Source organism: Tachyglossus aculeatus, chromosome 7, assembly GCF_015852505.1.
Source record: "Tachyglossus aculeatus isolate mTacAcu1 chromosome 7, mTacAcu1.pri, whole genome shotgun sequence".
Classification (NCBI taxonomy): domain Eukaryota; kingdom Metazoa; phylum Chordata; class Mammalia; order Monotremata; family Tachyglossidae; genus Tachyglossus; species Tachyglossus aculeatus.
The window spans coordinates 10,405,338-10,431,614 of record NC_052072.1 but is presented as its reverse complement, the minus strand read 5'-3'; the positions used below and the strand labels follow the sequence as shown (position 1 = coordinate 10,431,614).

Genomic DNA, 26,277 nt, shown 5'->3' with positions numbered 1-26,277 from the left:
GGGATGGCTTTGCTGCGGTGACGTCTTAGCAGGTGGCTGTGAGTGGGATGCTGGGTGAAGGGGCCTAGAATTGGAGCTAGGTGTGGAGCAATGTGAGTGAATTCACCTAGCCAGGGCCTCTGGGGCCGGGGGGGAGGGGAAAGGGAGATCATCCTGCTGGGGGCTGGTAACCTGGTCAGGAGGGTGTAGTGGGCATGCTCTAGGGAGGTGGGACTGGGTCACTGGTGTTCTGTCTGGGCCCTGCATTTCCAAATCTCTAGACAAGATGTTGCCACTGGTATCAAACCATCTGCCTCTCAGTCTTCTGTTTTTTTTAATGGTATCTGCTAAGCATCATCATCATCATCATCAATCGTATTTATTGAGTGCTTACTGTGTGCAGAGCACTGTACTAAGCGCTTGGGAAGTACAAGTTGGCAACATATAGAGACAGTCCCTACCCAACAGTGGGCTCACAGTCTAAAAGGGGGAGCACGCACTATGTGTCAAGCACTAAGTGCTGGCGTAGACACACTGGCAAAATGGGTAGAACACAGGCCTGGGTGTTAGAAAGTCATGGGCTTTAAGTCCGCCACTTGTCTGTTGTGTGGCCTTGGGCAAGCCACTTCACTTCTCTCTGCCTCAGTTACCTCATCTGTAAAACAGGGATTGAGACTGTTGCACCTCATTGTGGGACAGGGGCTCTGTTTGTATCCACCCCAGCGCCTGTTACAGTGCCTGGTACACAGTCAGCGCTTAACAAATAACACAATTATTATTATTATACAAGCGAATTAGGTTGGCCACAGTTTATGCCCCACATGGGGTTCACAGTCTAAGTAGGAAGGAGAACAGGAGAACCAAGACTTGCCCAAGGTCACACAGCAAGCATTTGGCAGAGCCAGGATTAGAACCCAGATCTAACAGCTCCCAGGTCCATGCTCTTTCCACCAGGCCATGCTGCTTTAGGCTTCACCTGCCCAGTGATTATGGGACCACCTGTTTCATTTGTTCTTTACCTCCTTCTCATGTTGTTGAAAATGTTCTCGTTCCCCTCTCCGGACCCTTACTAATTTTACATCACACTTTGGCACCTTGACCATATACCTGCTTGCACAACTATTGTATTAGGTACTTCTCTGATAATTACCATTAATTCTATTTTGCATATGCTCGCTTACTGCAGAACTGGCCTTCAGACTCAGTCACACGGTAATTAATGTGTTACTTTATCAGACACAGTCTCTAAAAAAGAAGGAAAGGGTTTTAATTTACTTATGGGCAATCTGAATTACAGGGATTAGTTGATTTCTCCCAGATTAAAAAACAATTTTGAAGAAAGCTGGGAAGTGTGCCTAGGAGTCTTGAGTGACTATCCCTGGCTTTAATCACTAATCAATATTGCTTACTTTACTTAGCCATTTTCCCCACTTTTTAATGATGTTGTAATTAACATGTGGTAATAAATAAACAAACACAGATGGTGTAATTAACATGTACTTTAGAGGTAGTTACCAGTTTAGTTTTACGGAAATTAGAGAGCTGAAGATCATTTCCTAGGGACTAAGATCTACGGAAATAAAAGCAAATAATAATGTTCTTGAAAAATGCACATTTGATCAACTGTAACAGTGCAGCCCAAATCCATGGGCTATGCTTTTTTTTTGTTTTTTTTCTCACTCTGTAAAATGAGTTGGACACAAATTCCTGGTATTCTAGCTTTCTAATGGAAAATTAAACCAATGAGTTTGGTTTCATCTGACTGAAACTATGCCTAAACTATCTTAAACAGGCACTAGGTTAGTTCTGTTTACAACGGCTCAAAAGATAAATACTATGACTCAAACTTCGGTTACATGGATTTTTTTCCCATTGAAACTGATGAAAGGTAACATACTCTCAAGAAATCTGCAATTTGGTAACGCGATGCTATATGTGTCAGCTGCTAGAAGAAAATACATTACTTAAGAATTTATCTACTATTTTCACATTTATATAAAATCCTTCTTCCAATGATCCCAAGTGATTCATTTGCATGTATTAATCTAGCAATTCTTTACATAACCCCATCAGACTGATATGCACCCACGATTTCGGAAAAGATGATTAAAGAGGGGAAGAATGATAAAGGTGATGAAGTTTTGGAAGGAATGTTTTATGGTCGATACATCTTTCCCTTTCCTTCAGATACGACATTAGCAAGGAATGACATTTTCTGAGCCACTTTGAAACCTAAATCATTTATCCTTCTTAAATAAAAGGGGTAATGGCAGTTTGACGTTGGAAGCAGGAAGAGATTATCATTACCCGCTCCTCCAGTCTTCACTTGATCTTGCTCCCCCGGTAAGTATTTAAGAAACAAAAGCAGAAAATTCAGAAGATAGATGGGCTAAGGCTAAAAACTTGACCCAGATGTCACCCCGCCCCTCTTACCAAGATCCATGCTCTTTGAGGCTTTCAGATTAATTGATTCGGGTTGCTTGGCTGGTGCCAGAGATCTGAAGTTTATGTGCTGATCTGTAAAGTATGCCGTCGGATCCACCACCGAACTGTGGAAAGAAGTCATACAAAATATTTAGGAACCGGTATAAAACTTCATGAAGTTCAAATGATGAACAGAACTCCTCACTATTCCCTCTCCGACCCCCCTGCCCAGCTACTAATCATGCATGTTAAAACAATCTTTGATTCCAAAGCTTCTCTGGAGACACCTAGATGCTCAGCTCATAAGTATTTTATCAGATTGAGTATATTTAGATAAAAAGATTCACTGCCTAGTATCGTGTTTTATTCATTAACATTTTCTGTTAACTAAAACTCGGCTGCACAAAGGCACCACTCCAAACAGATTGGGAAAATCCAATATACTTTTTATCTGAATATTAAGGCCCATTCTTGTGCCTTGTATTTCAGGGAAACACTGACATCTTTTCTTTCTGCAGGCAGAGGGGAGATTGGGTCTGCAAGAACCTGGGCCCACATAAACTCTACACTGACAGGTCTATTCAGGCCAGGTTTTGGTCCAAACTCCAGAAAGGAGCAATAATAATGATGATAATGGTAACAATAACAACTATAATAGTAATAATAATAATATTCTGGTATTTGTTAAGTGCTGGGGTGGAGAATAATGACGGCATTTATTAAGCGCTTACTATGTGCAAAGCACTGTTCTAAGCATTGGATACAAGCAAATTGGGGTGGACACAGTTCCTGTCCCACATGGGGCTCACAGTCTCAGTCCCCATTTTACAGATGAGGTAACTGATTCCCAGGTCCATGCTCTATTGATACTTAAGTGCTTATTTATGTGCCAAGGTCTGGGAAAATTAGGGATATTTAGACTGGATGCAGCCCCTTGTCCCCCAGTGGGCTCATGGCCTAAGGAGAAGGGTGAGCATTTTACAAATGAGGGAACTGAGTCACTGAGAAGTTCAGGAAATCATCCCAGGTGACTCAACAAGCAAGTGGCAGAGCCAGAACTAGAACCCAGGTCTCCCAACTCCCAGTCCTTTGTTCTTTCCACTTGGTTTTACGGAAGCCAGGGGTCAAGCGTAAGTGCTCAATAAATATGATTGAATGAATAAATGAATGAATGACAAATGGCTGTCATGATTATCTGGTGATTCTATTAATGCCCAGGGTTTTCCCCACCTTTCTTGGGCCTTCCCAGATGTGAAGGGGAAAACTAAGCTTATGGCATAAAGGGCTAGGGACAGTCAGTAAGTCAGTCAATCATATATATTGAGCACTTACGGGATGCAGAGCACTGTTCTAAGCATGTGGGAGAGTACAATAGAACAATAAATACATATTCCCTGTTCAAAACAAGCTTACAGTCTTACACGGGGAGACGGGTATTAATATAAATAAATACATGACAGATCTATACATAAGTGCTGTGGGGCTGGGAGGGGGTTATAAACAAAGGGAGGAAGTCAGGGTGATGCAGAAGGGAGTGGGAGGGGAGGAAAGGAGGGCTTAGTGTAGCTTCTCATTGTATTTTGTGCCACAGTGGATGCAAGGCTGGCAGAAACGACAGAGTACGAGTGGCCCTATACAAGCCACCAGTACTAGACTCAATTCCCATGGGCCCATTATCAGTCTTAAAAGTCTCATGCCTGAAGCTCATCCACTGATCCTGATGGGAGGCTTCATCATCATCATCTTCCTCATGGAACAAAGGGGAGATCGGTTTCAAAGAATTCTTGAGGAAAATGTTTCCTTGCCTCTATACAGTAAATATTAGATTTGTATAACGTTTTCCACCAAAATACAAGCTAGAGGGGCCCACATCATCCCTTCATACCAAGTGTCATTTCTGTTATCCTGTTTAGCGTCAGAACTGGTAATTAAGATTTCACATCAACAACAATGCCTCGCTCCTCCACAGATTACATTCTGTAAGCAGTGACCCGCTATCTCTCCCTAAAGGTACACAATTTTGGATCCCATGAAATCCTCCACTTTCCCACCAGCTGCACTGCCCTTGTTAATTTCAGCCCTGAAAATGCTTCTTCTAATGAAATCCTGTAATGCAATTTACAGTTAACCCAATTCTCAGACAAGGGGCTCAGGTGTGAACATCAACGCATCACTGGGAGTAACTAACAGTCATTGTGGCAAAGGCAGAAGGAGCAGCTACTGTTGCATTGTATTTTGCTCGGTTCCTTGAGAAGCAGCTTGGCCTAGTGGAAAGAGCCCGGGCTTTAGAGTCAGAGGTCATGGGTTCAAATCCCGGCTCTGCCAATTGTCAGCTGTGTGACTTTGCACAAGTCACTTAACTTCTCTGTGCTTCAGTTCCCTTATCTGTAAAATGGGGATTAAGACTGTGAGCCTCCCGTGGGACAACCTGATCGCCTTGTAACCTCCCCAGCGATTAGAACAGTGCTTTGCACATAGTAAGCGCTTAATCAATGCCATTATTATTTATTATTATTATGTAAGCCCATCAAGAAACTGTACCAGCTGCTGCCCTTCTCTTGCCCCACCTTTCATTTCCCCAAATTTCCAGGGGCCCAGCGAGAAGTAGCCCAAGGTACCTGCTGCAGGAAACTGGCAGCCACCACAGTGACAGGAGCAGTTTCTCTTCTCACTTGCTCCTGCTGCTGTGGCTCTGCTCTCTAGCTGGGGTGGGTGGACAGTGGGCAGGAATAGAAAATGGAAGTGGGGAGAATCAGTCACACAGTGGCAATTTTTATGGTACTTGTTAAGTGCTTATTATGTGCCAGGCACTGTAGTAAGCACTGAGGTAGATTCAAAATAAGTAGGTTAGGGAGAGTCCCTGTCCTACATGGGGCTCACAGGCTAAACTGGAGGGAGGAGAATTTCATTCTCATTTTACTGGTGACTCAAGTGAGACAGAGATTCTGCCCAATGTAATTATTTTGAATCTACTCCAGTACTTACTACAGCAAGCGCTTAGTACAGTGCTCTGCACACAGTAAGTGCTCAATAAATACAAATGAATGAATACAGTGCTTGGCACATGCTAAACACTTAGTGTCAGAGGTGGGATTAGAACCCAGGTCCTCTGATTCTCAGGCTCGTACACTTTCCACTGGACCATCCCTATTTATTGAGTGCTTAATGTGTGCAGAGCACTATGCTAAGCACTTGGGAAAATACAATACAATAAACATGATCTACTGAGAAGCAGCATGGCAGAGAGGATAGAGCATGGGCCTGAGTCAAAAGGTCATGGGTTCTAATCCCAACTCCACCATGAGTCTCCTGTGCAACCTTGGGCAAATCACTTCACTTCTCTGTGCCTCAGTTGTCTTGTCTATACAACGGGGATCAAGACTGCGAGCACTATGTGGAACACGGACTGTGTCCATCCCGATTTGCTTGAATCCCACCCCAGCACTTAGTACAGTGCCTGCACATAGTAAGTGCTTAACAAATACCATAATTATCATTATCCCTGCCCACAAGTAGTTTACAGTGTAAAGGGGGAGACTGATAATAAAATAAATTACAGAAAGGAGAAATAGTAAAGCATAAGAATATGTATAAGTGCTATGGAGCTGGGCTGAGTAACAAAGAGCTTCAGGGGTAATAATAATAATAATAATGATGATGATGATTGTATTTGTTAAGCACTTACTATGAACAAAGCACTGTTCTAAGTGCTGGTGGGGGATACAAGGTGATTAGGTTGTCCCACGTGGGGCTCACAGTCTTAATCCCCATTTTCCAGATGAGGTAACTGAGGCACAGAGAAGGTAAGTGACTTGCCAAAAGTCACACAGCAGACAAGTAGCAGAGTTGGGATTCGAACCCATGACCTCAGACTCCCAAGCCTGTCCTTTTTCCACTGAGCCACACTGATACAAAATCAAATGTGTAGTTTCCAGAGAAGGGAGGGCAGGTAGGCGAAATGAGGACTTAGGGAAGGCCTCTTAGAGGAGATGTGACCTGAGGAGGGAACTGGGGGAGGACAGCAGAGGGGAGGATGAAATACTCCAGGTGAAAAATAGAGATAGCAGGAATACGGTTTCCAAAGGGCGTTGTCAATCACTAGTTTAGGCAATCGTGGTGTATGCTGGGAATATTCTGCTCCCAGGCCTGGGAAATACTCAGTGAAGCCATTTAAGTGCTAAGCGCTTAGTACAGTGCTCTGCACACAGTAAGCACTCAATAAATATGATCGAATGAATGAATTTTGATAGTATTGACGCCTGTCTACTTGTTTCATTTTGTTGTCTGTCTCCCCCTTCTAAACCGTGAGCCTGTTGTTGGGTAGGGATTGTCTCTATTTGTTGCCGAATTGTACTTTCCAAGTGCTTAGTACAGTGCTTTGTACATAGTAAGCGCTCAATATAAATATGACTGAGTGAATGAATGAATGAATTTAAATTTTTCACTCTTCTCATGTCTATACACCTTATCTGGTTTAACTCTTGAAATTATAGGATAATAATAATAGAGGTAATAATAGAGGGTAATAATAATAGAGGTAAGACGACCAGGTTGGACCCAGTCTCTGAACCACACGGGGCTTTAAATCAGAGGGAGGTTGGTTGAATCCCCATTTTACAGATGAGGGAACTGGGGCACAGAGGAGGTAATAATAATTATAGGATAATAATAATTACTTTGTTAAGCACTTATTATGTGCCAAGCACTGAACTAAGTGTTGGGGTAGATACAAGTTAATCAGGTCAGATACAGCCCCCATTCCATGTGAAGGTCACTGTTCAGGGAACAGGGATAACAGTTATTAAATCTCCACTTTACAGATGAGGAAACTGAGGCACTGGAGAAGTTAAGTAACTTGACCGCGGTCACAGAGCAGGCATGTAGTAGAGCTGAGATTAGAACCCAGATCCTCTGACTCTCAGGGCCATGGTCTTTCCATTATTCATTCATTCAATCATATTTATTGAGCGCTTACTGTGTGCAGAGTACTGTACTAAGCACTTAGGCCATGCTGCTTCCTGAAGTGGATTGAAATCCATAACCATGACCACAGTTGAAAATGATTTCTTAAGCAGTCAGTGGCATATCATGCTGTGTTAGATGTAAAACTCAGTAAGTTACACAGGCACTATTCCTGCCCCAAAGGTGCCTTTATAACCCAAATTAGGCCTTTCTTGTTGATACTGCTGGAGAAGAAATGAAAGGAAATGTATATTGAAGCCAGCCCCTCAAACCATGCAACGACTGATTCAAGTCCACTTATGCTGGGCATGTGGTTTAGAGAGCCCCAATGTTCCTGATATATTATGCCGGGAGGAAGAGCTTAGCCCTAAAGAGTAAACTCCTTGTGGGCAGGGATGGCGTCTATCAACTCCATTCCATTGTATTTTTCCAAGTGCTTAGACCTACACACGAGTGCTTAATAAATGCTACTGATTGACTAATTGACCAAGAGAGCCCCACTGGCTGGATTCCAAAGAGATGGCCCCAAAACCCAATGCTTGATTCTGCCCTAGGATATTCTGGCCAGCTGTGTTGACGTGGAACAGAAATTCCCTATTATTGTGAAGGAGGCTGCAGGACACTTAATAAACTCTTGATAGAAGCTGAAATGGATCCAAGCCTCATTCCAGCCACTTCGGGCCAGGCTGGGGCTGTGTAGCAGAGGAGTAGCTGGAGTTCAGGCCTGGTGCAGACTTGAATGGGGCTATTTGCCTCCATCGTTGATTAGTCCTTAGAACAGTGCTTTGCACATAGTAAGCGCTTAACAAATGCCATTATTATTATTATTATTAGTCCTCGGGAAGCAGCATGGAGTAATGATTAGAGCATGGGCCTGGAAATCAGAAGGTCATGGATTCTAAGAACCATTCTCCACCACTTGTCTGCTGTGTGGGCTTGGGCAAGTCACTTCACTTCTCTGGGCCTCAATTACCCCATCTGTAGAATGGGGATGGAGATTGTGAGCCCCATGCAGGACAGGGACTGTGTCCAGCCCGATTTGCTTATATCCACCCCAGTGTTTAGTACAGTGCCTGGCCCATAGTAAGTGCTTAACAAATACCATTATTATTATTATTATTATTATTATTATTATTATTATTATTATTATTATTATTATTATTAGCCTCCTACTGTGGCACAGGTGGAGAGTCTGGTAATGAGCAAATCACAATTCTCAGGAGACGTTACCTAGGTTAGGGAGCATGAGAAAGGCTACACTGTATCTGCAGGAGAAGAGTACACAGAATACCCCCTGTAAAAAGTAGGGACCAGTCTAATGTAAAACAGTTATCGGGCCGTGAATAGGCCTCATGTGTGCTGGTCTTTATCCAGAACTTTCTCACACATAGGATGTGACCCTGGTTTCTGGAACTTCTTGATGGAGAAAGACATGCATCTCATTAAAAATAGCATTAAACAGGAGAAATGGCAAATAAATAGAAATAAACCCCTGATGAATCACATTAATTCGTTAGACACTCTATTATTTTCTGTGGCCATTATAGTTTCAATTTGCGAAGTTAAAAATTATAATAAAAATAGCAGCAGCACTGCAAAGAGAAAATGAAGAAACTTCACAGGACTTTATGGAATCCAGGAGAGAATGATGTGTGCAACTTTTTAATAGCAACAATAAATTCTGAAAATTGCAATGGGGCAATATAATGATTCTAAAAAACTCATCAGAAGACAAAAATCTATAGATGAAACTTGCCAAATGGTGGATACCCCTAGTAAATCTTACTCTTAAGTTATTGAGATTCTAAAAATATATTGATTGTTTAGTTTCTATTATAGAATGGATATAGTATTTGGTACTCCTTTCAATTCTTCAGAATATATAGCTTTCTAGGCTTTCTATCATTTTTAGGTTCCATTAACTTCCTTGGAATATCTCCTTCAGAACACCCGAAGGACTACTCAATTAAATGAACGAGTTATATACAAAAAAGGAAGATTTTGTTTTCTCCGGGCCCACATTATGCCTTTCAAAAACTCTTCATTTTTAGCTATCGCTGCTTCGGTGCAACTTCAACATAATTAAGGAATTCAACCATTTGCCTAGACATGTTTAAGATTCAGGCTGAACACTGATATTCATTAGAGAAGCAGTGTGGCTCAGTGGAAAGAGCACGGGCTTGGGAGTCAGAGGTCATGGGTTCTAATCCTGGCTCCCCCACGTCTGCCGTGTGACCTTGGGCAAGTCACTTAACTTCTCTGAGCCTCGGTTACCTCATCTGTAAGATGGGGATTAAGACTGTGAGCCCCACGTGGTACAACGTGATCACCTTGAATCCTCCCCAGAACTTAGAAAAGTGCTTTGCACATAGTTAGCACTTAACAAAGCCATCATAATTACTATATGGTTGGCTACGATTCTGGCAATGGAATATGAATTCCACAAGCTGGTGATTATAAGTAACCATTCTGAATGTGCAACTGATAGTTTGGTATGAGATTCATTCATTCATTCATTCATTCATTCAATCGTATTTATTGAGCGCTTACTGTGTGCAGAGCACTGTACTAAGCGCTTGGGAAGTACAAGTTGGCAACATATAGAGACGGTCCCTAACCAACAATGGGCTTACAGTCGAGAAAGGGGATTCATCAATCTAAGGGGAAAATGCAGTCAACAGTGATGGAGTTGGTTTTCTCTGCTGGGAAAATAAGGATCTATTTTCACCGAAATATTGTGTTTTTAGTCCATACCTGGGGTTTTGGTCGGCAAAGACTAGTTCCAGGTTAGGGTGTGGTGGGAGAGCTGGTGGAAGTTCACTCTCAGTCCAGTCCTCTTCGGAAAGCAGTATCCCTGTGAAGAGACGAAAACAAACCAATATTAGTAACAGGACTTAGGAAACTTGTACAGGGCGGCAAGCACTGTACGAAGAGGAGCAGCATAGCCTAGTGGCAAGAACATGGGCTTGGTAGTCAGAGGTCATGGGTTCTAATCCCGGTTTCACCACTTGTCTGCTATGTGACCTTGGGCAAGTCACTTAACTTCTCTGTGCCTCAGTTACCTCATCTGTAAAATGGGGATTGAGACTGTGAGCCCCACGTGGGACAATCTGATTACCTTGTATTTACCCCAGTGCTTAGAACAGTGTTTGGCACTTAGTAAGCGCTTAACAAATACTATAATAATGATAATAATCATCATCAATCGTATTTACTGAGCGCTTACTGTGTGCAGAGCACTGTACTAAGCGCTTGGAAGTACAAGTTGGCAACATATAGAGACAGTCCCTACCCAATAGTGGGCTCACAGTCTAAAAGGGATAATAAATATAATTCATTAAATATAATAATACTTATAATAATGTATATAATATATTATATAGTATATTAATATTGTATCATATTAATTACATTAATTGATTATATTAATATTAATTATATTAATATCATAACACATTATATATTATAATATATTATATGTATAATATAATATAGTTTATATAATAACAATGTATTTATAATTAATAATTATAAATATAATAATATTAAAAGGGATAACTAAAAGGGATAATAATAATATTAGGTGCTGGGAGAAAATACACAGGGGAGATTTAGATACAGCCCCTGACCCTCAAGTGGTTGATGATCCTCGAATAAAGGGGAGATATTTGGCAATGGGTGCATATGGGTAGGTGAAAGAACATATGGACAAAAACAAAAACCATAGGAATAAAGACAGGAACTCAAGGCTAAAGGGACAGTTTCAAGCTCCTCATCACTCAGGCAGTGTGGTTGAAAACCCACTCAATCCATCAGCGAATCAGTAAAATGAGACCATAGCATAGGTCAGCAAACCACTGAAGTGTTCAGGCAGGCCTCAACCCCTTGTCCCTCTGGGACTCTGGCACCTCCAGTCCCAGCCATAGATCAGCCACGCAGAACATTTTCTCTACTCCTGGGCTCATATGTCTTCACACTGCTAGGGGAAATTCAGATGCCAGACTTCTTTCTGCCCCTTCACATTCACCCCCGCCTGCTAAAACCTGGCACTTCTGCTCAATTGCAGAAGCAGCGTGGCTTAGTGGAAAGAGTAAGGGCTTGGGAGTCAGAGGATGGGGGTTCTCATCCCATCTCTGTCACTTGGCAGCTGTGTGACTTTGGGCAAGTCATTTAACTTCTCTGTGCCCCAGTTACCTCATCTGTAAAATGGGGATTAAGACTACCCTAAGTGGGACAACCCGATTACCTGTACCTACCTCAGTGCTTAGAGCAGTGCCTGGCATGTAATAATAATAATAATGGCATTTGTTAAGCGCTTACTATGTGCAAAGCACTGTTCTAAGCGCTGGGGAGGGGAAACAAGGTAATGAGGTTGTCCCATGTGGGGCTCACAGTCTTCACCCCCATTTTACAGATGAGGTAACTGAGGCTCAGAGAAGTTAAGTGACTTACCCAAGGTCACACAGCAGACGTGGCGAAGCCGGGATTCGAACCTATGATCTCTGACTCCAAAGCCCGTGCTCTTTCCACTGAGTCATGCTGCTTCAATAACAATAATGGCATGTGTTCATTCATTCATTCAATTGTATTTATTTAGCACTTACTGTGTGCAGACCACTGTACTAAGCGCTTAGGAGGTACAAGTCAGCAACATATACAGACGGTCCTTACCCAACAACGGGCTCACAGTCTAGAAGGGGGAGATAGACAACAAAACAAAACATTTTAAGCGCTTACATGTGCAAAGTACTGTTCTAAGCGCTGGGGAGGATATAAGGTGATCAGTTTGTCCCACATGGGGCTCACAGACATGAAGTAAGAGCTTAAAAAATACCATTATTATTATTATTATTATTCCTCTCTCATTCACACCATTGCCTCCACCAATTATTCAAGAACTGAAACTCCCTCTTGAAAGCCTCTGGCTAAATTTTTCATCAACTACTGTCAACAGCACCGTAACAATTAACAATAACAATTAGGGCATTTTTTAAGTGCTGACTACATGGCAGGCACTGAACTAAGTGCTGGGGCAAATAGGGTTGAATACACTCCGTATCCCACATGGGGTTCACAGTCTTAATCCCCATTTTATAGATGAAGTATGTGAGGCACAGAGAATAATAATAAATAATAATGTTGGCATTTGTTAAGTGCTTACTACGTCCCAAGCACGGTCCTAAGCGCTGGGGTAGATACAAGGTCATCAGGTTGTCCCAAGTGGGACTCACAGTCTTAATCCCCATTTTACAGATGAGGTAACTGAGGCACAGAGAAGTGAAGTGACTTGCCCAAGGTCACACAGTACACAAGTGCCAGAGCCGGAATTAGAACCCAGGTCCTTCTGACACCTAGGCCCATGCTCTAACCATTACATAACACTGCTTCTCTATCCCAGAACTCCTCAAACTTGGTTTCACCTGCAACTCCTCACTATCTTGTAATGTTCGTATTTCCTCAATCATTAAATCCTGCCAGATTTTCTCTGACAAATTTCCAGAAATTTCCCTTCTATCTTTCCCCAGGTTCAGGTGCTTATTAACACCCAACAACATTTCTGCATGAATTTCTTCTCCATCACCTTATCTATAGCCTCTCCCTTCTCCCGTCCATTCTTGAATCCACTGCCTGTATTAATTTTTTAGAGCATTATTCAGCTCAATCCTCAAAATCTTTAAGTGACTATCTATAGCTCTGTGCATCGAGAGGAAATTCCTCAGCGTTGGCTTTAAGGCATGCCAACAGTTCTCTACCTCTTATTAATCAGCTCTCTTTTCCCAATAGTTTGTAAGCTCCTTAAGTACAGAGATCCCGACTACCAACTCTACGATATACTCTCCCGAGGATTTAGTATAGAGCTTTACAGAGAGTAAGGTTCAATAAAAACGACTGATTGATTTTCCCACTATATCTCAGATGACACTCTTTGTTCCCCCGACACTAACCTTCTCATCGGGCCTCATTCTTGACTCACACACCTCTGGCCCGTTGGTCAGGTGCTTTCTCCTTCATAGAACTCCCTCCCCCTTCAAATCCACCAGGAGACAATTCCCTCCACCTTAAAAATCCTCCTTCAGAAGAATTTTTTTTCTGAAGAGAAGCAGCGTGGCCTAGTGGAAAGAGCATGGGCCTGGGAATCAGGGGACCCTGGTTCTAATCTCAGTTCTGCCAGTTGTCTGCTGTGTGACCTTAGGCAAATCACTTTACTCCTCTGTGCCTCAGTTAAATCATCTGTAAAATGGGGATTAAAGCTGAAGGACCTATATGGAATATGGATTGTGTCCAACCTGGTTAGCTTGTATCTACTCCAATGCTTAATACAGTGCCTGACACGTAGGAAGCGCTTAACAAATAATAAAAATAATGATGGTATTTGTTAAGGGCTTACTACGTACCAAGGAAACCTTCAATTCAGTTCTATCTTCCAGATAATAATAATAATAATGGCATTTATTAAGTGCTTACTATGTGCAAAGCACTGTTCTAAGCGCTGGGGAGGTTACAAGGTGATAAGGTTGTCCTATGGGGGGCTCGCAGTCTTAATCCCCATTTTACAGATGAGGTAACTGAGGCCCAGAGAAGTGAAGTGACTTGCCCAAAGTCGCAGAGCTGACAAGTGGTGGAGTCGGGATTTGAACCCATGACCTCTGACTCCAAAGCCCATGCTCTTTCCACTGAGCCACGCTGCTTCTCTAAAGCGCTTACTATGTGCAAAGCACTGTTCTAAGCGCTGGGGGGGATACAGTGTGATCAAGTTGTCCCACGTGGGGCTCACAGTCTTAATCCCCATTTTTACAGATGAGGTAACTGAGGCTCAGAGAAGTTAAGTGACTTGTCCAAGGTCACACAGCAGACTTGTGGTGGAGCCGGGATTCGAACCCATGACCTCTGACTCCAAAGCCCGGGCTCTTTCCACCGAGCCACGCTGCTTCTCTAATCTTGTTTGTCTTGTTTGACAAGACAGTTTGTCTGTTTGTCTTGTTTGTCTTGTCAGATCTTGTTTGTCAATTAATCAGTGGTATTTATTAAGTACTTAAGTGCAAAGCTCTCTACTAAGCGCTTGGGAGAGTACAATCCAACAAAGTTGACAGACACGTTCCCTATGTCTGTAATTCATTTATTTATATTGATGTGTGTCTCCCCAATTCTAAACTGTAAGCTCATTGTGGGCAGGGAATGTGTCTGTTTATTGTTGCACTGTACTCTCCCAAGGGCTTAGTACAGTGCGCTGCACACAGTAACCACTCAATAAATACGATTGAATGAATGAATGAATGAATACCCACAACAAACTTACAGTCTGGAGGACAGTCTAGAGTCTGTCCAACAGTTTCTATGAATGCTTACATTTATTCACCTACACTTGGCACATGTAAACATTCTCTATTTAAATTAACCTACACTTATTTATCTATTTATCTTTCCACACTTCTGCTAACAATAACTGTAGCACTATTTCTATACTCTGATTAGCACTCTTAATTAGTTGCATGAAAATAGAATGTTAAATGAAAGAAAGCTAAACAAAGTATAGCTAGCCATGGGGAATAATATAAAGTTCATTTCTGCATTTCCAAGATTAAAATCAAATTGCATAAATCATATACATATTGAGAAAGTACAACAATAAAACACTCAAATATGTTCACATGCCCAAATAACTATGTGAATATACAATTAGATATTCTGTGTACATGTATGCATCCTTAAATTTCAAAGTGTTATCTAGTCTGCAAAAAGGGTACATTGTGCTAACATATTAGAAAACTGCCATTATCTATGCTAAATCAATCTGTCATGACAAAAGCTGAAAATCAAAGGGGGGTCTACACTCTCCATTTAAATTAGTCAAAACACTTGAAAGAATGGAAAGAGAAAGAGGAACAGAGAAACTTAAACAGCCAAGGTAAATTTTTCAGTGAGACAGCACTGAAAGAAATACCGGCATTGAAATTCAATTACACTATCATAAAACAATGCTCGAAACAGAGCATTATAACCAGGGCCTGATAATACTTTCTCTTCCTCAAACTATCTGTGCCTGGCTTGTCTATCAATTTTCCCAGTCTATAAGCTCTTGGAGGGCAAAGACCATATCTCTCTCTCAATTATACTTTCCCAAGTGTACAGTACAGTATTTCTGTACATAATAGGTGTATAATAAATGATACTGACTGATCCTTTCTATAAGAACTATTTAGAATACACATCTAAGCATTAGGAATCTTAAGTACATCAATGAATTTTTTACTAAAAAGGTTTATGTTTCAGGAAGCCTAGCTTCTAGTCCTAGCCCCCAACAATGAATTGTTGGGAAAACTCAGGAAAATGAAGTAAATCTACATTGACTTTGTTTTTTCATATATTAAACAGGGACACACATAATCACCACTTCTTTCTTGCTGTTTCTGGGAAAATTAATCAAATCTTGTTTCTAACATGGTCTCTGCTTTAATTAGAGAAGCAGCACAGCTTAGTGGAAAGAGCACAGGAGTGGGAGTCAGAGGTCATGGGTTCTAATTCCAGCTCCGCTGCTTGTTTCCTGTGTGACTTTGAATAAGGCACTTCACTTCTCTGGGCCTCAGCTACCTCATCTGTAAAATGGGGTCTATGACTGTGAGCCCCACGTGGGATAACCTGATTACCTTGTATCTACCCCAGTGCTTAGAACAGTGCTTGGCACGTAGTAAGCGCTTAGCAAATACCAGTATTGTTATTATTAGTAAGAAAGCTAACAAGTATTACTATAACAGCTTAGTATACGTATACTTAGAATATGCTTAGTATATGCTTGACTATATAGGCCAAAAAATCCTTTAAAAATTGAGATTATTCTCATTCTACTATTACAATTGAATGAAAAGATTTATTTATTTATATTAATGTCTGTTTCCCCTCTAGACTGCAAGCTCCTTATGGGCAAGGAAAGTACCTACCAGCTCTGTTGTATTGTAATCTCCTAAGTATATAATATAATAATAATAATGGCATTTATTAAGCACTTACTATGTGCAAAGCACTGTACTTAGTACTTAGCTCTGTACACACTAAGTGCTCAATATATTCCGATGGATTGATTGTAAACTTCTTGCATGCAGCGATAATATCTACTAACTTCATTGCTTAGTACAGTGCTGTGTGCAGAGTTAAGTGATCAGTAAGAAACAGTGTGACCTCTGTGGAAAAAGCACAGGCCAGGTGGTCAGAAGACCTGGGTTTTAATCCTGTCCCTGACACTTGCCTGCTATGCGACCATGGGCAAGTCACTTGACCTCGCTGTGCTTCGGTTTCCTCAGCTATAAAATGGGTATAAAATACCTCTTCTCCCTCCTATTTAGACTGTGAGCCCCACCTGGGACAGGGACTGTGTTCAACTTGAATATCTTGTATCTATCCCAACCCTTAGCACGGTACTGGGCCCATAGTAAATAACTTAAAAAGCACTAAAATGATGATGATTATTATTGTAATTATTATAATATTGAGTGGTGTAATCATCTGAGCTGAAAGACATGTGTGCATATGTGTGTATGCACTGCATAAGCCTCTTCCTGGCTTTCCCTTCTCCAGTCCCAACTTTTCTCTGCTTCCCAGATCTTTTTTTAAAATACTAGGCACATGTCTGTCATCTCCTCAAAAAACCTCCAAAGGTTGCACATCAAGCAGGAAATCCTGACCGTTATCATTAGGTACACAGTTTTTTGCTTCCCCCAACAGTCTCAGAACTGTTGGTTCATAGAGATTTGAACCTAACTGAGGCCATGCGTGTGAAAAGGTTCATTTAATCTATCAATGGTATTTATTGGGTGCTTACCATGTGCAGAACACTATACTAAGTGTTTGGAAGAGTACAACAGAGTGAGCAGACACGTTACCCGCCCACAAAGAGCTTACATTCTAATAATAATAATGCTGGTATTTGTTAAGCACTTACTATGTGCCAAGCACTGTTCTAAGTGCTGGGGTAGCTACCAGGTAATTAGGTTGTTCCATATGGGGCTCACAGTCTTAATCCCCATTATACAGATGAAGTAACAGGCACAGAGAAGTTAGGTGACTTGCCCAAAGTCACACAGCTGACAAGTGGCAGATTAGAACCCACAACCACGGACTCCCAAGCCCGTGCTCTTTCTGTTAAAGAGGGGGAGACACTGATATAAAAAAAAATTATAGATATGTACATAAGTACTATGGGCCTGAGGCTGGGGTGAATACCAATTGGCTCAGTAATGTTGATCCCATAGTCTAGCAATGTGGAGCTCTCATCAGATGTTTGGTGATGGTTATGGGTTACAAGCCAGTAACCTTGACATGATCTTTGACTCATCTCTCATTCAACCCACATATTCAATCTGTCAGCAAATCCGGTCAGTTCAACATTCACAACATCATAAAATCGAACCTTTCCTCTCCATCCGAACTGCTACCACATGAATCCAAACACTTACCCTATCCCACCTTAATCAATTGGTCAATCAATCATATTTATTGAGCGCTTACTGTGTGTGGTGCACTGTACTAAGCACTTGGGAGAGTGCCATACAACAATATAACAGATACATTCACTGCCCACAATGAGTTTACAGACTAGAGGGGTAGACAGACTTATTTTAAGGAAATAAATTATGTATATGTACATAAATGCTGTGGGATTGGGGTGTGGGTGAATAAAGGACACAAGTCAGGGTGATGCAGAAGGGAGTGGGAGAAAAGGAAATGAAGGCTTAGTCAGGGAAGGTCTCTTGGAGGAGATGTGTCTTCAAGAAGACAGCGCTTTGCACACAGTAAGCGCTCAATAAATACAACTGAATGAATTCTGAAGTCATTCTGGTGGTGGATCCATAGAGTTTTCGTGGTAAAAATCCAGAAGTGGTTTACCATTACCTCTTTCTGTGCAGTCAACTTGAATCTCCGCCCTCGACTCCCTCCTGTGCTGCTGCCGCCCAGCACTCGCTACTCACTGTACCTCAATCTCATCTATCTGCCACCCTGCCTCTGTCCTGGAACTCCCTCCTTCTTCATATCCAACAGATTTTCACTCTCACCACCCTCAAAGCCATATTTAAAACACATCTCCTCCAAGAGGCCTTCCGTGACAAAGTCCTTATTTCCTCTTCTCTCACTCCCTTCTATGTCATCCTCGTACCCCTCCCTCACTCCCACAGCACTTAGTTCCACACCTGTAATTTATTTATTTATATCAATGTCTGTCTCCCACTCTAGACTGTAAGCTCATTGTGGGCAGGGATTGTCTAACCAACTCTGTTACCTCGTACGCTCCCAAGTGCTTAGTACAGTGCTCTGCACACAGTAAGCATTCAATAAATACGATTGATTTACTAAAGCGGTGGATAGCAGCGTGGCTCAGTGGAAAGAGCGCGGGCTTTGGAGTCAGAGGTCATGGGTTCAAATCCCAGCTCTGCCACTTGTCAGCTGTGTGACTTTGGGCAAGTCACTTCACTTCTCTACGCCTCAGTTCCCTCATCTGTAAAATGGGGATGAAGACTGTGAGCCCCATGAGGGACAACCTGATCACCTTGTAACCTCCCCAGCGCTTAAAACAGTGCTTTGCACACAGTAAGCGCTTAACAATGCCATCATCATTGTGTAACAAGTTTCTCCTTAGGAGCCAGAACAACACCCAAAATACATTATTTAATGTGGTCACCTAGATTTACTTTTAAAGATATATTCATATAGGACTTTTTTGTTTGAAAAGTGCTTAAAATTACTTTCATCTTATATTAGCCAATTAATCAAAAAGTGGGATAGAACAGGTTACATGATATAAGGGAAAAATTTCCTGAAGTGTGTTTGATTGGATCAGGGCCATCCCTGGGAACTCATATCCGAAGAGTTGATCTATGATCCGCTAATGAGCCATGACCTCTGATTGGTTTCTGCAGGTCTGATTGGTTGGAGGTTCTGCCAGTCTTCTGACCCAGTGAAACCATAACGGGAGACAGAAACTGAGAGTCAGAGAGAATGTTTCTGAAAAATCAAAATCTCTATCCTTCCCCATTATCGTCACAATACTCCATCTTAGCTCCTTGCGAAGGAGAGGAAACACCGAGGCGGCTCTGTTCTGGCTCCTCGGGATGCATCGTGCTCCTTATCCCTGGCCCTGAAGCTGCCGCCCCTCCAGAGGAGAGAGAGGAGGCAGAGGGGGGCTCCGGGAGGGGTGGTGTCGGTGGAGGGAGAATTAGAGGTCGCTGCAGGAGGAGTAGGAGCCGGAATGTCCCATCACCCTCTTCCGTGGCTCCATCATCTTGTTGCTAGGTTGGTGACTATCTTAGTTTAAACCCATTAGACAATGAATTTGGCAGTGAGATACTGCAGCAGTATACCCACTCACTTTGGAGGACTTCACCAGGTATACAGGTCATATTTCAAAATGACACTGATTCTTTGGGGAACCACAGAACTATTAGCCACTGTTGCTGACAATAATTTGACATACAAAATAGATACCACATACTGGGTGAAAAGTTAGATTAAGAAGAGAACCAACTCCACAATGCAGCACTATATCATTGTTGAAATTCAAAGTAAGAACAGATTGATATTTTCCTTGAAGTGCTGCAGAAAGATAACCTTCTCCTTGAGAAGCTCAATACAGTTTATGAACTATTCAAGAGCAAACATCCTGGAGCAAGTATGCGTTTACCAACTCTACTGTGTTGTACTCTCCCAAGAGCTTAGTGCAGCGCTCTGCACACAGTAAACAGTCAAGGAATACCACTGATTGATTGATATTACTATCATACCCCTTTGATGGAAAATTTAAGAGTTGATTATATCACATGAGAAACCAGATGCATTATCAGGAAGGAATATGGAGGGCAATTCTTCAGACATTTTCCTTCAGCCCAGTTGCGGTACTAGGAATCTGGTTTGGCTGTAGCAGGTGGAAGTCATTTTGTGACAATCCTGCGTCTTAGTCACAATGCTACCATTCTGTCCTGAGTTAGATTGTTTATGGGCCTAGAAAAATGTTCTTCTGTCTCTAGGCACTTAAGTGCAATGTCTGTTTCAACCAGCTGAATTTCTGGAAGATTATATTTTACTAGAAAATTCAGTCTCTTGCCTGAATCTACACCTGTATTAAGCACTTAAATATACATAAGGGTTGCTTTGAAGGGAAGAATTAATATTTAGAAACCACAGTCCTACTTTCAAATGCACCCAGAATTTTTGCCTGATTCATAGAGTGCATTATGGTATTTTCCCTTCCCAAAAGCCTTCATTCAGATTAGTTGCCACTGCTCAGAAAGGCAGGGCAATGTGCTCAGAAAAAGATGAGCTCCATTCATATTTGACCAACCGAAGACCATTTCCACTCATTCACTGGCTCCAATTAGTTAGAGTGTCTGAGAATAATAATAATAATGATGGCATTTGCTAAGCACTTACTAGGTGTGAAACACTGTTCTACACGCTGAGGGGGATACAAGGTGATCAGGTTGTCCCACGTGGGGCTCACAGTCTTAATCCCCATTTTACAGATGAGGTAACTGAGGCACAGGGAAGTTAAGTGACTTGCCCAAAGTCACACAGCTGACAAGCGGCGGAGCCAGGATTAGAACCCATGACCACTGACTGCGAAACCCGTGCTCTTTCCACTGAGCCACGCTGCTTCTCTAAGTATTAGTAGTAGCATTTACTGAGTACCCGCTCGGTGTAGTGCACTGTTGTAGGTGATTGTGAAGTACAGAATAACAAAGTGACATGGTCCTTTGCCTACAAGGAACCAACGGTCAAACAGGAACACATATGGACAAATACTTACATTTGGTTAGGAAGACATTAGCTTTAATTCTATTCTTAAATTCTTTAATTCTATTTGTTCTGATGACTTGACACCTGTCTACATGTTTTGTTTTGTTTTCTGTCTCCCCCTTCTATGTGAGCCCGTTGTTGGGTCTCTATATGTTGCCGACTTGTACTTCCCAAGCGCTTAGTACAGTGCTCTGCACACAGTAAGTGCTCAATAAATACAACTGAATGAATGAATGAATGAAAGACTCTCCACCCACGTGAGGCCCCCTGCGAACTCCATGAGCAGTAAAGATTACAAAAAGTACATGGGTTCTTTCTGTCTCCCTCTAGGCTGTAAGCTCCTAGTATTTATTAAGCGCTTATCACATGCAGAGCATTATACGAAGTACTGGGAGAAAATACCCTTAAGAGAATTAAACAGGGTCCAAGTGCTTAGTACAGTGTTCTGCATACAGCCCTTGCCTAGTAGTACATTGCTCTTAACATCCAACAAATCACTACATCTTCCAAATCCTTCTGAAATGACATCTACTCCAGGAGACCTTCCCTGATTCATTTATCTCCATTTAAGTCCCACCAACTGCCACTGCAGCACTTCCCCACCACCTACTTAGGTACCCACCCCATTCCCATCCCACAGTGCTCTGTACATAGTAAGTGCTTAACAAATGCCATCATTATTATTTACATATGGGAAATGGCATGGAGTAGTGGATAGAGCACAGGCCTAGGAGACAGAAGGTCATGAGTTCTAATCCCAACTCCACCACTTGTCTGCTGTGTGGCCTTGGACAAGTCACTTCACTTTTCTGGGTCTGTTACCCCATCTGTTAAATGGTGATGAAGACTGTGAGCCTCAAGAGGGACAGGGACTGCGTCCAACCCGTTTTGCTTGTATCCACCCCAGTGCTTCATACAGTGCTTGGCACATCGTAACCGCTTAACAAATACAACAGTTATTCCCTCTAGACTGTGAGCTCACTGTTTGATTGCCTCCCTTTATTGCTGTATTGTGCTTTCCCAAGCACTTAGTACAGAGCTCTGCACACAGTAAATGCTCAATAAATACAATTGAACGCATGAATATCTTTATAATCCATCGACTCCTACTGCCTACTATTTATTTTTCTATCTCTCATATCATATGGTTAACTACTTGAGGGCAGGAATTTTATATACTAATTCCCTTGAACTTTCCAAAGTACAAAGTATAGTGCTTTGCACACAGTAGGTGGTCAATAAGAATCTATCATTGATTTATTCTGGGATGGAATCATGCCTTTGAGAGCTAACAAGTAATCACTCTTTTTATTTAGTAAACAGTTTATTTAATATTTAGTATAGTATACAGAGTGACCAAGTGACTATACTGCAGGCTCCTTGTGGGCAGGGAATGTGTCTGTTATTTTGTTATATTGTACTTTTCCAAGTGCTTAGTACAGTGTTCTGCATACAGTAAGCACTCAATAAATATGACTGACTGACAGTGATTTCAAAAAGAAAATTAACAAGTTATACCATGCCAGACCCAGTATTTAATGTTGTAATGAAACTACACTGTATAGAAAAATCTTATAACTATCTAATATTTAAATATCTTAATTACTTCATCTCATTACAATGTCCTTGGCTATTTCTATTTGATACACTTATATTTATGGTTCATATTATCATTCTGTGGAATCCTATTGTCTGGGCTATACATAACCAGTGTTTGGCGATCAGTTGATCACTGTCAAATTAAAGCATCCTTCAGTACACCAGCAGTCTGACAACTTATGTTTTCTAGGCAGAGTTTATTTAGGATCCAACCTTCCGTGTTTGGGGCAGCAAGCTAGAAACTGTTACTTAAACTGGAGCTGTTGCCAGGAATCTAATTCACAACTTCTGAGTCAGCTCTCCCACCCATCTCTGGATGTTAATGAATCAAAGGAATACAGTCTGCACTTAGCTTAATTAACTCTTCTGTTTTTCTAACTGAAGTGGATGCTTTCAAACCCTAAAGCTCTTGGTTTTCCTCTTCTTCCTCTCTTCTCTCCAACTTCCATCCCCAACCCGCGTGCACGAAGTTGTTCAAAATATTCACCTTTCTGTTTGTCCTGAGGACTGTAAGTGACGGCCGTTTGTGGGGTAACATCACTGTGCCTGGAGGTAGTTGCAAAGTTCTGGCAAGTCTCACCAGCTGCTTTCTGAAATGTTCTGAGCTCAGGGTATTCCTATGAAAAAAAAAAGTCATGCACATCTTTATATACAAAGTAAATAAATCAAGACAAGGCCAAAGGGCAACAGTTGCCATCATTAAATCAGATACAATGTGCGGATAATTTATAAGGCACCAGTTGCATGTTATAAGTTAGCGGCAGAAAATCAAAAATGGCTTCCAAGCAACCCATCTGTGGAACAAAAGAAATTGCCTTTGTGGCACTGAAAATGAGGGTGTTTATAGCCAACACAGAAGAGGATTAACTTTATCATTATTTTTTTTTCTCTTGACCCACAACTGGCTTCTATCAGATTCCTCTCCATCTGGGAGTACAGCTTGTGGCAGCATCAACACAAGGATACCATCCCATGCCAAGGGTTTTTCTCTGCAAGCCAGCTGGTTCCCCGCTCTCTTGGAGACTAAGTGCATATGCTCTAGGACAAGTTCACACTAGAGCAGCTTTGTGACTAAAGAGCCATGAGTATGTCCCACTGCAAATCCCCGGGCATCTGGCAGGGAGCAAAAACAAATGGCTCCTTCATCTCCAGGATATTTTTCTTGGATACTTTCCCCCATTACTCAACAACTGCCCTCCTAACCTAAACCAGACACTTTATAAAAATATTCATACTTCATACAGATTCAGAGTACCAGAGGGGCCTCTAAATGATGATAATCTACAAGGACCAAGGAAGGTAAATGAATGGTAAAAGCAAGAAAATACTCTTGACAGGTTTTTAAAGCAACACTGAGACTCCCATTAGTGTAGAAGCTCCTTGTGGGCAAGGAACCCATCACTTCTTTCAAAATCTAGAGTACTCACTGAGCTTCTACTGCGTGTACAGCACTGTACTATGTGCTTGGGAGCACACAATTGACTAAGTAAACCTGATCCCTGCACTCGAGGAGCTTACAATTTAGTGGGGAAGATGGACAGTAAAATAAATTACAGTTAAGAGGGAGCAATACAGCATAAATCCTCCATTAGATTGGAAAAACCTTGGGGGCAGGGCTCATGTTTGCCAACTCAACTGTACTCTCCCAAGTGCTTAGTACAGTGCTCTGCACACTAAAGCACATGATAAATACCAATGATTGACTAAATGATGGGGAGGGATGAATACTCTAGTACAGACATGCTGAAGAGGCAGTGGGGGCATTAAACATTGGAGAGGTGAGAAATTATTCAGGGGAGGTCTCCTGGAAAAGATGCAATTTCAGGGTGTTTAGAAGATGGGGAGAGCAGTGACCTGTCGGATATGAAATGGGACGTCATTTCATGCAGGGCAGAGGCCGGGGTGTGAGTGATAAACTGCCACTGGGAGAGACAAGAACGAGGTCACTGTTCAATACTTCCCAAACGTTTAGTACAGTGCAATGCACCTGAAAGGAAGTCAATAAATACAATTATTGCCATTAATATCTCAACGTCTTCCCCTGCTCACCAATGGTACTTGTTTCCCTCAATAATTGCAAAGAAGAGAGAAACTTGCAAGCCATCTCACCGTTACTTCCCTGTTCACTGAGAGGGGACTGGGGAAGCAGCGTGGCTCAGTGGAAAGAACCCGGGCTTGGGAGTCCGAGGTCATGGGTTCTAAACCCACCTCCGCCACTTGTCTGCTGTGTGACTTTGGGCAAGTCACTTAACTTCTCTGTGCCTCAGTTACCTCATCTGTAAAATGGGGATTAAGACTGTGAGCCAGATGTGGGACAAACTGATTACCCTGTATCTAACCCAGCACTTAGAACAGTGCTTGGCACATAGTAAGCACTTAACAAATACTACCATTATATTTTCAAGCACTTAGTACAGTGTTCTGCACACAGTAAGCGCTCAATAAATATGATTGAATGAACATAGAGAAATTCAAATCTAATCTCCAAATTCTTTCTATGAATAACCGTTTTACTTATTTTCCCATCTCTGTTTTATAATGCTTAAAGCTTGATGGGGAATTTGGATACTTATTCAGCATGCCTTCTGTGGATGAGAATATTTTTGGTTTTAAGACCCAGATTTTCAATTCGTTCCATAGGGGAAGAGAACCACATCGCTACTCTTTGCTGATGCATTCTGGCTAAATCAAGCCCAGTATTGAGATAAACTACTCCTAAATTAAAGCTGGTTCCCCAGCGGGAGAGGGAGGACTTGTGCACAGCATTGTGTTTTGAATTAACAACAAGAACAAAAAAAAAATGTTTTCTGCTTCCCCAGCTCTTTGATAAATGACACAATCGATATCCCAACAACTGATCAGTAACCAGCCTAATTAAAGTATTCAGCCTGTAAAATAGAGCTGTCACAGAGGCCTCCATTAGCACCCCAGACAATAAAAATAAATGGGTTTTAAAATATTTTCTGCTTTGTCCAAGTTAGGATGCAGTAGGGAGGGAGTGTTTTGGGAAAAAGAAAACAAAAAAACAAGACGGAACTCATTTTCTGAACCAAATCCCTAGCCTCAAATAGAATTACAGTTGAACCTCAAGCTCATCCTTTGAAAAATATTTCTCTTTAAAATGATTTTGATTGAATCAAGAGCTAATTATGTATTCTTCTCCAGGCACTCATCAGAACTATTTACATGTCTTGTACATCTGGGTAATGTTAAAAAAAGCCTCAACAACTATATATTTTGACTTTTCATAAGTAGCTTCTTCAATTTTTCTATATCAATATAATGTTCAATTACACCATTTTGGTACACGTGCCAAATCTGACTAATTGATTTCAGGAATGTGCTAGTACTGCTGAGTCCCTTCTCTAAGGAAAGGATGTGTTTTTATTGCACTAAAGGGTGATCGTTGGCCCGTAGGAGAATATAAAATAAACCCAGAGCCTCTGTTTGCTTTCCTATAGTGCCGTGCAGATCTGGAATAGCAGATATCTGCAGATTTTAATTTAATAGAGACAAGCTGTACAGTGAATGGGT

At 41.7% G+C, this 26,277-nt stretch overlaps 1 protein-coding gene across 1 annotated transcript in view; it reads right to left on the bottom strand.

Moving 5' to 3' along the window:
* The window catches only part of PARD3B (par-3 family cell polarity regulator beta), a 994,526-nt gene that overhangs the window by 443,906 nt on the left and 524,343 nt on the right, over window positions 1–26,277 (bottom strand). Inside the window, exons 13-15 of the mRNA XM_038749054.1 lie at window positions 23,231–23,360; window positions 10,120–10,219; window positions 2,413–2,528 (exon numbers count right to left, since the gene is read on the bottom strand). Coding sequence (XP_038604982.1) covers window positions 2,413–2,528; window positions 10,120–10,219; window positions 23,231–23,360 — 346 coding nt within the window. The remainder of the gene's footprint in view (window positions 1–2,412; window positions 2,529–10,119; window positions 10,220–23,230; window positions 23,361–26,277) is intronic.